The sequence below is a fragment of the Salvelinus sp. IW2-2015 genome, linkage group LG31 (genome assembly GCF_002910315.2).
Source record: "Salvelinus sp. IW2-2015 linkage group LG31, ASM291031v2, whole genome shotgun sequence".
NCBI lineage: Eukaryota > Metazoa > Chordata > Actinopteri > Salmoniformes > Salmonidae > Salvelinus > Salvelinus sp. IW2-2015.
The window spans coordinates 27,775,426-27,788,343 of NC_036870.1; the positions used below are offsets into that span (position 1 = coordinate 27,775,426).

Genomic DNA, 12,918 nt, shown 5'->3' on the forward strand with positions numbered 1-12,918 from the left:
GGGACCACACACAACAACAAACAACCAACATCACCACACCACACACACACACCACCAAACACACACACACACACACACACACACACACACACACACACACACACACACACACACACACACACACACACACACACACACACACACACACACACACACACACACACACACACACACACACACCATATCCCATCTTTAGAGGAGAAGGAGAATCATGGGAACACACACACACACCATACACACACACACACACCAAAACATACACCATACCCATCTTTAGAGGAGAAGGAGAATCATAGGGAACACACACAAACCACACACACCATACCCCGTCGTGGCTCTGCGTTTCCACACACACACCAAACACACACCATACCCCATCTTTAGAGGAGAAGGAGAATCATGGGAAACACACACACACCACACCCCATCGTGGCTCTGCGTTTCCACACCACATCACCCGTGTACTAAACCCGCTGCCTAAACATCCCCAGTGTGAGCCACAAACACGTGACACTAACACACCAGTCAGTCTAATGTGCTCTCTGGGTGCCGCCTGCTATTGATCTAGTCTAGTGGCAGAACAATAGAGGAAGTGAAACATTAGCTCAGAGAAGCCTCCAGGGCTTGGCCGGGGCTGTTAGCAGCACTGTGAACATGTACAGTGGAATTCATCCTCTTCATGTATGCCTGGAGGGAGAGGAGACAGAGGAGATAGTGGAGTCAGAAGAGACAGGAGACAGAGGAGATAGTGGAGACAGAGGAGACAGAGAGACAGAGGAGACAAGGAGACAGGGGAGACAAAGGAGACAGGGCTCTTGTCTATCCAGACAGTGAGTGCGTCTCAAAAGGCACCCTATTCCCTATGTAGTGCAATATACTTCTACCAGGACCCGTAGGCCAGTGTATTGTTCTTAGTGCCTCCTGTCTAATAGATGGTAACACAGCCTGAGGGCAGATAGTCCTTACATGCGGACACAGAAGGTGTGTGTGTGTGTGTGTGTGTGTGTGTGTGTGTGTGTGTGTGTGTGTGTGTGTGTGTGTGTGTGTGTGTGTCAGGCTGCTGCTTTCTGTCTCGAGACCTCCCTCTTTTCACACCTGCAACCCACAACCAGAGACTCTCTCTGGGGCAAACTTCCCGCTTTCTTCCCTTCCTCCCTTTTCTCACCTCCAGAAACAAAGTAGCAAAGTGATACCACCATCTCACCTCCTCAAACACAGTTATACCGCCCTCATCAACAAGGGCAGGCTGGGTCTGTGAATCCCAGAGAGGGCTGTTAGTCTGGGTCAACTCACTCTGGCTCCCTCCCTGCTCCAGCTGAACCAGAGCTCCAGGAGCTGGAGAACAATGTAAGAGGGAGATTTTGTTTCTTCTTTTATGTATCTGCCATTAGTGAGATATGAATATCAAGGCCCTCCAGATTAGAAATACAACATCCGGTATTGATTGTGCATACTGATATTTTTCGACATATTTATTTTATTTTTGTGTTTWTTTTTTTTTACCCTTTATTTAGAGAGGGAATTAATCAGTGGACACGGGCAGTTGGAAGTAACAGACAAAAGGGTTGGATCAGGGATTGAACCCTGGTCTCTGGTGGAGAGAGGAGCCAGGAGCATTGACACTAGACCACAGGCTCTGCAAACATTTCACACATATTTCTACACTTTTTACAGTTTCTTAAGTGCACTACACAACCACACACTTACGTAACCAGGGGCCAATGTCTCAGGCTCAAGAATGTCAGCGATCGCTCAATATGACTTCCGGCAGCAAAACACGGTGAACCTCCTGGCAACAGTCATGCAGCCTGAGCCCAACAGCGGGGAAAAGATTGAGAACTACAACAAACTCTCTCTCGGCACGGCTTCTCACAGTCACATGCTTAACAGGACCATGGGCTGAATGTATCAAAGGTCGTATAGTAGGAGTGCTGATTTAGGATCAGTTTTGCATTTTAGATCACAATTAATAAGATTAAATGGACAGGGGGAACCTGATCCTAGATAAGATCTCCTACATACTCCTGCAGAAAGACACAATTACACCGTCTTATTAAACACAATTGATGGCAGGTACAAAGTTCCTTCGTTCCAGAGTTACAGCATCTGACCTTGAGTACTTATGCAGTGCCTTGCAAAAGTATTCACCCCCTTGGCATTTTTTCTATTTTTTTGCATTACAACCTGTAATCACAATTMATTTTTATTTGGATTCCATGCATAGTCCAAATTGATGAAGTGAAATGAAAAAAATAAATTCTAAATATACACTGCTCAAAAAAATAAAGGGAACACTTAAACAACACAATGTAACTCCAAGTCAATCACACTTCTGTGAAATCAAACTGTCCACTTAGGAAGCAACACTGATTGACAATACATTTCACCTGCTGTTGTGCAAATGGAATAGACAAAAGGTGGAAATTATAGGCACTGCAGGTGGTTGACACAGACCATTCTCAGTTCTATGTTCTGGCTGTGTTTTGGTCACTTTTGAATGCTGGCGGTGCTCTCATCTAGTGTAGCTGAGACGGAGTCTCCAACCCACACAAGTGGCCAGGTACTGCAGTTCATCAGGATGGACATCAATGCGAGCTGTGGCAAAAAGGTTTGCTGTGTCTGTCAGCGTAGTGTGAGCATGGAGGGCTACAGGAGACAGGCCAGTACATAGGGAGACGTGGAGGAGGCGTAGGGGGCAACAACCCAGAAGCAGGACGCTACCTCGCTTTGTGCAAGGAGGTGCATGCCAGCGCCCTGCAAAATGACCTCCAGCAGGCCACAAATGTGCAGTGTTCTGCTCAAACGGTCAGAAACAGGCTCCATGAGGGTGTATGAGGGCCCGACGTCCACAGGTGGGGGTTGTGCTTACAGCCAACACCGTGCAGGACGTTTGGCATTGCCAGAGAAACCAAGATTGGCAAATTCGCACTGGCGCTGTGCTCTTCACAGATGATAGCAGGTTCAAAACTGAGCACTGAGCACATGTGACAGACGTGACAGAGTCTGGAGACGCCGTGGAGAACGTTTCTGCCTGCAACATCCTCCAGCATGACCGGTTTGGCGATGGGTCAGTCATGGTGTGGGTGGCATTTTTTGTGGGGCGACAGCCTCCATGTGCTGCCAGAGGTAGTCTGATGCCATTAGGTCCACGAGAATGAGATCCTCAGACCCCTTGTGAGATATATGCTGACACATGCACATTTGTGGCCTGCTGGAGGTCATTTTGCAGGGCTCTGGCAGTGCACCTCCTTGCACAAAGGCGGAGGTAGCGGTCCTGCTGCTGGGTTGTTGCCCTCCTACGGCTCTCCAGTCTCTGATGTACTGGCCTGTCTCCTGGTAGCGCTCCATGCTCTGGACACTACGCTGACAGACACAGCAAACCTTTTTGCCACAGCTCGCATTGATGTGCTATCCTGGATGAACTGCACTACTGAGCCACTTGTGTGGGTTGTAGACTCCGTCTCATGCTCACTAGAGTGAGAGCACGCCAGCATTCAAAGTGACCAAAACTCGCAGGAAGCATAGGAACTGAGAAGTGTCTGTGGTCACCACTGCAGAATCACTCCTTTTTTGGGGGTGTCTTGCTAATTGCCTATAATTTCCACCTTTTGTCTATTCCCATTTGCACAACAGCAGTGAAATGTATTGTCAATCAGTGTTGCTTCCTAAGTGGACAGTTTGATTTCACAGAAGTGTGATTGATTGGAGTTACATTGTGTTGTTTAAGTGTTCCCTTTATTTTTTTGAGCAGTGTATATATTTTTTAAGTGGTGCATGCATATGTATTACCCCCTTTGCTATGAAGCCCCTAAAGATCTGGTGCAACCAATTACCTTCAGAAGTCCCGTAATTAGTTAAATAAAGTCCACCTGTGTGCAATCTAAGTGTCACATGATCGTCACAAAATGATTCAGTTATTACACGTTTGAAGGCCCGATGAGTTTATATACACCTGTTCTGAAAGGCCCCAGAGTCTGCAACACCACTAAGCAAGGGGCACCACCAAGCAAGCGGCACCATGAAGACCAAGGTGCTCTTCAAACAGGCCTGGGACAAAGTTGTGGAGAAGTACAGATCAGGGTTGGGTTATAAAAAKATATCAGAAACTTTGAACATTCCATGGAGCACCATTAAATCCATTATTAAAAAATTGAAAGAATATGGCACCACAACAACCCTGCCAAGAGAGGGCCGTCCACCAAAACTCAAYGCAAGGAGGGCATTAATCAGAGAGGCAACAAAGAGACCAAAGATATCCCTGAAGGAGCTGCAAAGCTCCACTGCGGAGATTGGAGTATCTGTCCATAGGACCATTTTAAGCCGTACACTCCACAGAGTTGGGCTTTACGGAAGAGTGGGCAGAAAAAAGCCATTGCTTAAAGAAAAAAATAAGCAAACACGTTTGGTGTTCGCCAAAAGGCATGTGGGAGACTCCCCAAACATATGGAAGAAGGTACTCTGGTTAGATGAGACTAAAATTGAGCTTTTTGMCCATCAAGGAAAACGCTATGTCTGGCGCAAACTCAACACCTCTCGTCACCCCGAGAACACCATCCCCACAGTGAAGCGTGGTGGCAGCATCATGCTGTGCATATGTTTTTCATCGGRAGGGACTGGGAAACTGGTCAGAATTGAAGGAATCCTGGATGGCGCTAAATACAGGGAAATTCTTGAGGGAAACCTGTTTCAGTCTTCAAGAGATTTGATACTGGGAGGTTCACCTTCCAGCAGGACAATGACCCTAAGCATACTGCTAAAGCAACACTAGAGTGGTTTAAGGGGACATATTTAAATGTCTTGGAATGCCCTAGTGAAAGCCCAGACCTCAATCCAATTGAGAATCTGTGGTATGATTTAAAGATTGCTGTACACCAGCGGAACCCATCCAACTTGAAGGAGCTGGAGCAGTTTTGCCTTGAAAAATCCCAGTGGCTAGATGTGCCAAGCTTATAGAGACATACCCCAAGAGACTTGCAGCTGTAATTGCTGCAAAAGGTGGCTCTACAAAGTATTGACTTTGGGGGGGTGAATAATTATGCACGCTCAAGTTTTCAGTTTTTTTGTCTTATTTCTTGTTTGTTTCACAAGAAAAAATATTTAGCATCTTCAAAGTGGTAGGCATGTTGTGTAAATCAAATGATACAAACCCCCCAAAAATCAATTTTAATTCCAGGTTGTAAGGAAACAAAATTTGAAAAATGCCAAGGAGGGTGAATACTTTCGCAAGCCACTGTAAAGAAAAACACTACCGGAGTCTCAGAATAGGAAGCAGGAAACACTTATAGAACTTTTCTACTGCAGTTTTATACCGATGCTTGGCCTAAAGACTCTTTTGTTTTAGCTCCATCTCACCACTGTCAGCATATAGCACTGAGGCGAAGGCTGTATTAGCAGCAGTGTCAAGCCTAGCTACAGGTAACTGCCAAAAGAAAGGAAACACCAACATAAAGTGTCTTAATAGGGCATTGGGAAACCACGAGCCGCCAGAACAGCTTCAATGCGCCCTGGGATAGATTCTACAAGTGTCTGGAACTCTATCGGAGGAATGTGACACCGTTCATCCAGAATCTCCCATAAGTGTTCAGTTGGGTTGAAATCTGGTGACTGAGATAGACATCCATTAAACATCCTATGCTCTTTTGAGAACCCTCTTTCAAAGTCACTGAGGTCTTCTAGCCATGCTAGCCAAAATAGTGGGCAACTAGACACTTTTATACATGACCCGAAGCATGATGGGATGTTAATTGCTTAATTAACTCAGGAACCACACCTGTGTGGAAGCACCTGCTTTCAATGTACTTTGTATCCCTCATTTACTCAAGCGCTTCCTTTATTTTGGCAGTTACCTYTAGGTAGCTCTCTCTCTCTGAGCTTACACTTTCAGTCACTTTTTTAAATGCCATACAACAGCAGAAAACTCTCCATCCCACCGCAGTTAGCCTAGCACTGCTGTCTGTGAGGACAGTAGGTTTAGCTAGCTCTCTCTCTAAAAGCTCACACAGACAGACACTCAGTCACATCACAGATGCATACAAACACAGGGTACCAATCAGGGTGCAGAAACCCGCCCAGCGACTGACTTCAAAGCCTCAGCGTCTTTTAGAACTGAAATTGGCTCGTCAATAGGTTTCTTTCCTTCCCATCTCTCTGTCAGCGCTGCTTTAATTAGCTCCATGCTAACTCTCTCTGTCTCTTTCATTCACCTGTTTTTCTGTGGCCGCCAGTAATCCCAGATCCAGTTAAATGTTTAATTAGGGAGTTCTATTGGCAGATGGCTTGATGAATTAATTCCACAGTCTTGATGGATGAGGATGAATAAGGGAGGGAAGGCAATGTGTTAGTTGCCAGACTTTTTTTGTGTGAAAATATCTGCATATTTTTTATGATTTTATTTGGGCTTGGGTGTTGTTTTTTGGAATATCAATGATGATCCATATGGAGAGTGTCATTCATTTCCACTCGCTTTCACTTAAGGCTGAAATCAAAGACATGTCAAAGTTTTAAAGGTAGATGGACTGACTAATGATGTCTGTTCAGTAGCCAAAGGTGGTATTCTCACTTAAGACATTACTTTTTAAAAGCCCCTTAAAGAAGATTTGTGATAAGAGTCACATTACGAAATCAGACAGCCCTTTGCTGACCCTCATGGGATTTTTATTTTTATTTAACCAAGTAGGCCAGTTGAGAACAAGTTCTCATTTACAACTGCAACCTGGCCAAGATAAAGCAAAGCAGTGCGACAAAAACAACAACACAGAGTTAAACATAAACAAATGTACAGTCAATAACACAATAGAAAAATATATGTACAGTGTCTGCAAATGTAGAAGAGTAGGGAGGTAAGTAGGGAGGTAAGGCAATAAATAGGCCATAGAGGCAAAATAATTACAATTCAGCATTAACACTGGAGTGATAGATGTGCAGATGATGATGTGCAAGTAGAGATACTGGGGTGCAAAAGAGCAAGAGGATAAATAACAATATGGGGATGAGGTAGTAGGCTGTGCTATTTACAGATTGGCTGTGTACAGGTACAGTGATCGGTAAGCTGCTTTGACAGCTGATGCTTAAAGTTAGTGAGGGAGATATAAGACTCCAGCTTCAGGGATTTTTGCAATTCGTTCCAATCATTGGCAGCAGAGAACTGAAGAAAGGTGTTGGCTTTGGGGATGACCAGTGAAATATACAGTTGAAGTCTGGTTCATCCTTGGGAGCAATTTCCAAACGCCTGAAGGTACCACGTTCATCTGTACAAACAATAGTTCGCAAGTATAAACACATGGGACCACGCAGGTGTCATACCGCTCAGGGAGGAGACCGTTCTGTCTCCTAGAGATAAACATACTTTGGTTCGAAAAGTGCAAATCATCCCAGAACAACAGCAAAGGACCTTGTAAGATGCTGGAGGAAACAGGTAACACAAGTATCTAATCCACAGTTAAACGAGTCCTATTTTGACATAACCTGAAAGGCTGCTCAGCAAGGAAGAAGCACTGCTCCAAAACCACCATAAAAAAGCCAGGCTACGGTTTGCAACTGGACATGGGGACATAGATCGTACTTTTTGGAGAAATGTCCTCTGGTCTGATGAAACTGTTTGGCCATAATGACCATCGTTATGTTTTGGGGGAGGCTTGCAAGCCGAGATCACCAACCCAACCGTGAAGCACGGGGGTGGCAGCATCATTGTGGGGGTGCTTTGCTGCAGGAGGAACCGATGCACTTCACAAAATAGATGGCATCGTGAGGTAGAAAACTTTGGTGGATATATTGAAGCAACATCTCAAGACATCAGTCAGGAAGTTAAAGTTTGGTTGCAAAAGTGTCTTCCAAATGGACAATGACTCCAAGCATACTTCCAAAGTTGTGGCAAAATGGCTTATGGACAACAAAGTCAAGGTATTGGAGTGGCCATCACAAAGCCCTGACCTCAATCCTATAGAACATGTGTGGGCAGAACTGAAAAAGCGTGTGCGAGCAAGGAGGCCTACTAACCTGACCCAGTTACACCAGCTCTGTCAGGAGGAATGGGCCAAAATTCACCCAACGTATTGTGGGAAGCTTGTGGAAGGCTACCAGAAATGTTTGACCCAAGTTGAACAATTTAAAGGCAATGCTACCAAATACTAATTGACTGTATGTAAACTTCTGACCCACAGGGAATGTGATGAAAGAAATAAAAGCTGAAATAAATCATTCTTGTTACTATTATTCTGACATTTCACATTCTTAAAATAAGACAGGGAATTTTAACTATAATTAAATGTCAGGAATTGACAAAAACTGAGTTTAAATGTATTTGGCTAAGTTGGCTAAGGTGTAACTTCCGACTTCAACTGTACCTGCTTGAGCGGGTGTTACAGCAAAAATATATTCTTAGGATATGAGCAAATTAATCTGCTGACCAATCATTTTGTTTACTTCGTATGAACAGATCCATTTTTGCAAACTTCTAATCCAAAAAGAAGCCTGGTGCTAGTCCACTAAAATCTGTCAATGTGCCAACACCTGGGGCCTCCCGAGTGGCGCAGTGTCCTACAGATCCTGGTTCGATCCCAGGATGTGTCATAGCTGGCCATGACTGGGAGACCAATAAGGCAGCGAACAATTGGCCCAGCGTTGTCGGGTTAGGGGAGAGTTTGGCCGGCCATGTTGTCCTTGTCCCATCGTGCTCTAGAGACTCCTGTGGCTGGCTGGGCGCAATGCACGCTGACATGGTCACCAGGTGTACAGTGTTTCCTCCAATACATTGGTGCGGCTGGCTTCTGGGTTAAGCGAGCATTGTATCAAGAAGCAGTGTGGCTTGGCGGGGTCGTGTTTCGGGGGATGCACGGCTCTCGACCTTCGCCTCTCCTGAGTCCGTACGACAAGACTGTAACTAACAACTGGATATCACGAAATTGGGGAGAAAAAGGGGGTAAAATAAAAATATAAAAAATGTGCCAACACTTAATGGCTCATCAAGAAAATAGTGCATCTAAATTCAAATGAAATCAAGATAATCTCTACTGCTTCCTCTGCTGTAGCCCATCGTTGAAGATGGCCAATAATTCAGATGGTTTAGCTTGTTAGAGTTTAGGCCTGGGCATTAACAAGGGCCAACAATGTTTGGTTTCAGCTTGGTAGCTGATGTGGATCATGTCACATGGACAAGGCAGCATCATATGGACAAGGCAACAAGTGTATTGTATTGAACATGTGATTCCTCATTGAGTCCTTAAGTACTTTAAATGCTTTAAAATGTTCTAAATGTGTTTTCATTCCTTTTCTATCCAGGGCCAAGTCATGTTCAGGAACGGAGAACGGATGGGTACCATCAAATTCACACAGTTTCAAGGTACTGTAACCACATGTTGTAGGATTGTTGCATTGCTGTGATGTTCTGTTGAATTGCTCTAGTATTGTGACTGGTTTCTGTCTGGCTGATGATGATGTCATAGTAATCCTACTCTGGGGTTACCCAACCAGTGGAGGTTGACTACCAGGGGGCTTCCGGGTGGGATTTTCTACCCAGGGGTGTGATCTGTATTTGGGGGAATCCCCCCGGCTCCCGGCCCAACCCTCCCTCAGCACCAGTATGCCTTTATTAATCCGCTCACCCCTATCTTATCTACCCCACTGCAGAGGTGCCCCCTGTGGCAGCTTAAATCGGGATGTAGGTGTGTTTGTGTGCGTGCATGTGTGTGTGTGTGTGTGTATGTGGAAACACTCGGGGGAGGCGGACCTGTTTGGTTGTGGGAGTGATGGAGTTTTTCAATTGGAAGGCAACTGGCAGTCATGTCATGGATAAGCAAATAAATGTTATCATCAGTGAACTGGAGAGCTCTTGCTCCATAGCGCTGTGAAAATGTCATTATGAGTACCTAGCCTTGGCAGAAACCCCCCCCCCCCTCCCCGCCACTCTCCCTCCCACATGACACACACCTGCCTTTCTCCTTTCTCCCCTCTCTCTCTCCCCTTTTCACCTCTCTCTCTCTCCCACCCTCCCTCCATTCATAGCATGACCTATTATGTCTACCATCCTTCCCTTCCTCCCTCTCTCTCTCTCTTCTCTTCTCTCTCTCCCTCTCTCTCTCTCTCTCTCTCTCTCTCTCTCTCTTCTCTCTCTCTCTCTCTCTTCTCTCTCTCTCTCGTCTCTCTCTCTCTCTCTCTTTCTCTTCTCTCTCTCTCTCTCTCTCTATCTCTCTCTCTCATCTCTCATCGTCTCTCTCTCTCTCTCCCTCCCTCCCTCCCACCTGGCTTCTCAGGGAGTGTATGACGACTGTTTGACACAGGAAATGAAGAGAAAGTAAGAGAGAGTGAGAGAGAGCCGAGAAAAAGAGGTGAGGGGAAGTGAAGAGAGAGGAGAGAGAGAGAGAGAGAGGAGAGTAGGAGTGGAGAGAGAGGAGGGATTGCCTTGGCTGAATATTGAACCAGGATCTGATCCTCTCCTCAACCCTGCCATCTGTCCTCATGCAGTGTGGGAACAGCTCACGCATTCCCCTTTTGAAGGATCGGACTATCAGAGCCTGTCTTTCACCCTCAGCCCCGCTCTGTGGTGAAGTTCCCCTTACAGATCTAAGATCAGCTTCCCCTCCCCAATCCTAACCTTAACCATTAGTTGGGGAAATGCAACYCTGACCCAAGATCAGCATCTAGTGGCAACTTCACCCTACATCCCCCCTCAACTCATCAGCCTACAGATCACCTTACATAAAGTCTCCTGGTACGCTGACAGGGACAGCTTTGCATTTTCCTCATTGATGGTTAAGGTTAGGATTGGGAGAAGGGAAGCTGATCCTAGATCTGTATCTAAGACCTAAGAGGAACTTTACCTCAGAGCGCGGCTGAGAGTGCAGTGTAAGAACACCGAATGCATTAATATTCAAACAATTTCTTATGGTTTAGTAAATCAAATCAAATCAAATTGTCTTTGTCACATGCGCCGAATACAACAGATGTAGAACTTACAGTGAAATGCTTACTTACAAGCCCTTAACCAACAATGCAGTTTTAAGAAAAAATACCCAAAACATATTTTTTCAAAATGTTAAATAATTTCCRTAGCGCTCCGGTACRGCTTGCCGTGCGGCAGCAGAGAGAACAGTCTATGACTAGGGTGGCTGGAGTCTTTCACAAATTTTAGGGCCTTCCTCTGACACCGTCAGGTATAGAGGTCCTGGATGGCAGGACGCTTGGCACCAGTGATGCACTGGGCCGTACGCACTACCCTTTGTAGTGCTTTGCGGTCGGAGGCCAGCAGTTGCCATACCAGGCAGTGATGCAACCAGTCAGGATGCTCGAGGGTGCAGCTGTAGAACCTTTTGAGGATCTGAGGACCCATGCCAAATAATTTCAGTCTCCTGAGGAGAAATAGGTTTTGTCGTGCCCTCTTCATAACTGTCTTGGTGTGCTTGGACCATGTTAGTTTGTTGGTGATATGGACACCAAGGAACTTGAAGCTCTCAACCTGCTCCAACACAGCCCCATCAATGAGAATGGGGGAGTGCTCAGTCCTCATTTTCCTGTAGTCCACAATCATCTCCTTCGTCTTGATCAAGTTGAGGGAGAGGTTGTTGTCCTGGCACCACACAGCCAGGTCTCTGACCTCCTCCCTACAGGCTGTTTCGTCGTTGTCGGTGATTGTTGTGTCATCGGAAAACTTAATGATAGTGTTGGAGTCGTGAACAGGGAGTACAGCAGGGGACTGAGCATGCACCCCTGAGGGGCCCCCGTGTTGAGGATCAGCATGGCAGATGTGTTGTTGTCTACCCTTAACTCCTGGGGGCAGCCCGTCAGGAAGTCCAGGATTCAGTTGCAGAGGGAGGTGTTTAGTCCCAGGGTCCTTAGCTTAGTGATGAGCTTTGAGGGCACTCTGGTGTTGAATGCTGAGCTGTAGTCAATGAATAGCATTCTCACATAGGTGTTCCTTTTGTCTAGGTGTGAAAGGGCAGTGTGGACTATAATAGCAATTGCATCATCTGTGGATCTGTTGGGGTGGTATGTAAATTGGAGTGGGTCTAGGGTTTCTGGGATAATGGTGTTGATGTGAGCCATGACCAGCCTTTCAAAGCATTTCATGGCTACAGATTTGAGTTCTACGGGTTGGTAGTCATTTAGACAGGTGTTCTTGGGTACAGGGACTATGYTGGTCTGCTTGAAACATGTTGATATTACAGACTCAGACAGGGAGAGGTTGAAAATGTCAGTGAAGACACTTGCCAGTTGGTCAGTGCATGCTCGGAGTACACGTCCTGGTAATCCATCTGGCCCTGCGACCTTGTGAACGTTGACTTGTTTAAAGGTCTAACTCACATCGGCTACGGAGAGCGTGATCACACAGTCGTCCGGGACAGCTGATGCTCTCATGCATGCTTCAGTGTTACTTGTCTCGAAGCGAGCATAGAAGTAATTTAGCTCSTCTGGTAGGCTCGTGTCACTGGGCAGTTTGCGGCTGTGCTTCCCTTTGTAGTCTGTAATAGTTTGCATGCCCTGCCACATTGGACAAGCGTCTGAGCCAGTGTAGAGAGATGTAAAGGTGTTTCCCCCTAAGTTTAAAGCTATATGAAGGTTAATTCATTATTGAATGTCATCTCCAGCAATAGAGTGCTGAGATGGTAGGATGACGTAGGTTTGATTGGGACAGCTGTGGAGAATAACCCTGCATAACATGTCTGCATCCCAAATGGTACCCTATTTCCTATGGGCCTTGGTCAATAGTAGTGTACTATATAGGGAACAAGGTGCCATTTGGGATGCAAGCTGGGGTGTGTGCAGCAGATGGCTAAAACATTTAGCATCACTATGGTGACATTGTGCAGAGGGTTCTAAGTTTGCAACCTAGGGCCTCCCGAGTGGTGCAGGGGTCTAAGGCACTGCATCGCAGTACTAGCTGTGCCACTAGAGATRCTGGTTCGAGTCCAGGGTCTGTCGTAGCCG

General features: G+C 46.0%; 1 protein-coding gene across 1 annotated transcript in view; it reads left to right on the forward strand.

The window, feature by feature from the left end:
* Positions 1 to 12,918, forward strand: part of LOC111955841 (gamma-aminobutyric acid type B receptor subunit 2-like) — a 506,723-nt gene that overhangs the window by 392,232 nt on the left and 101,573 nt on the right. Inside the window, 1 exon segment of the mRNA XM_024134728.1 lies at positions 9,277 to 9,337. Within this exon segment, the coding sequence (XP_023990496.1) occupies positions 9,277 to 9,337 (61 nt within the window).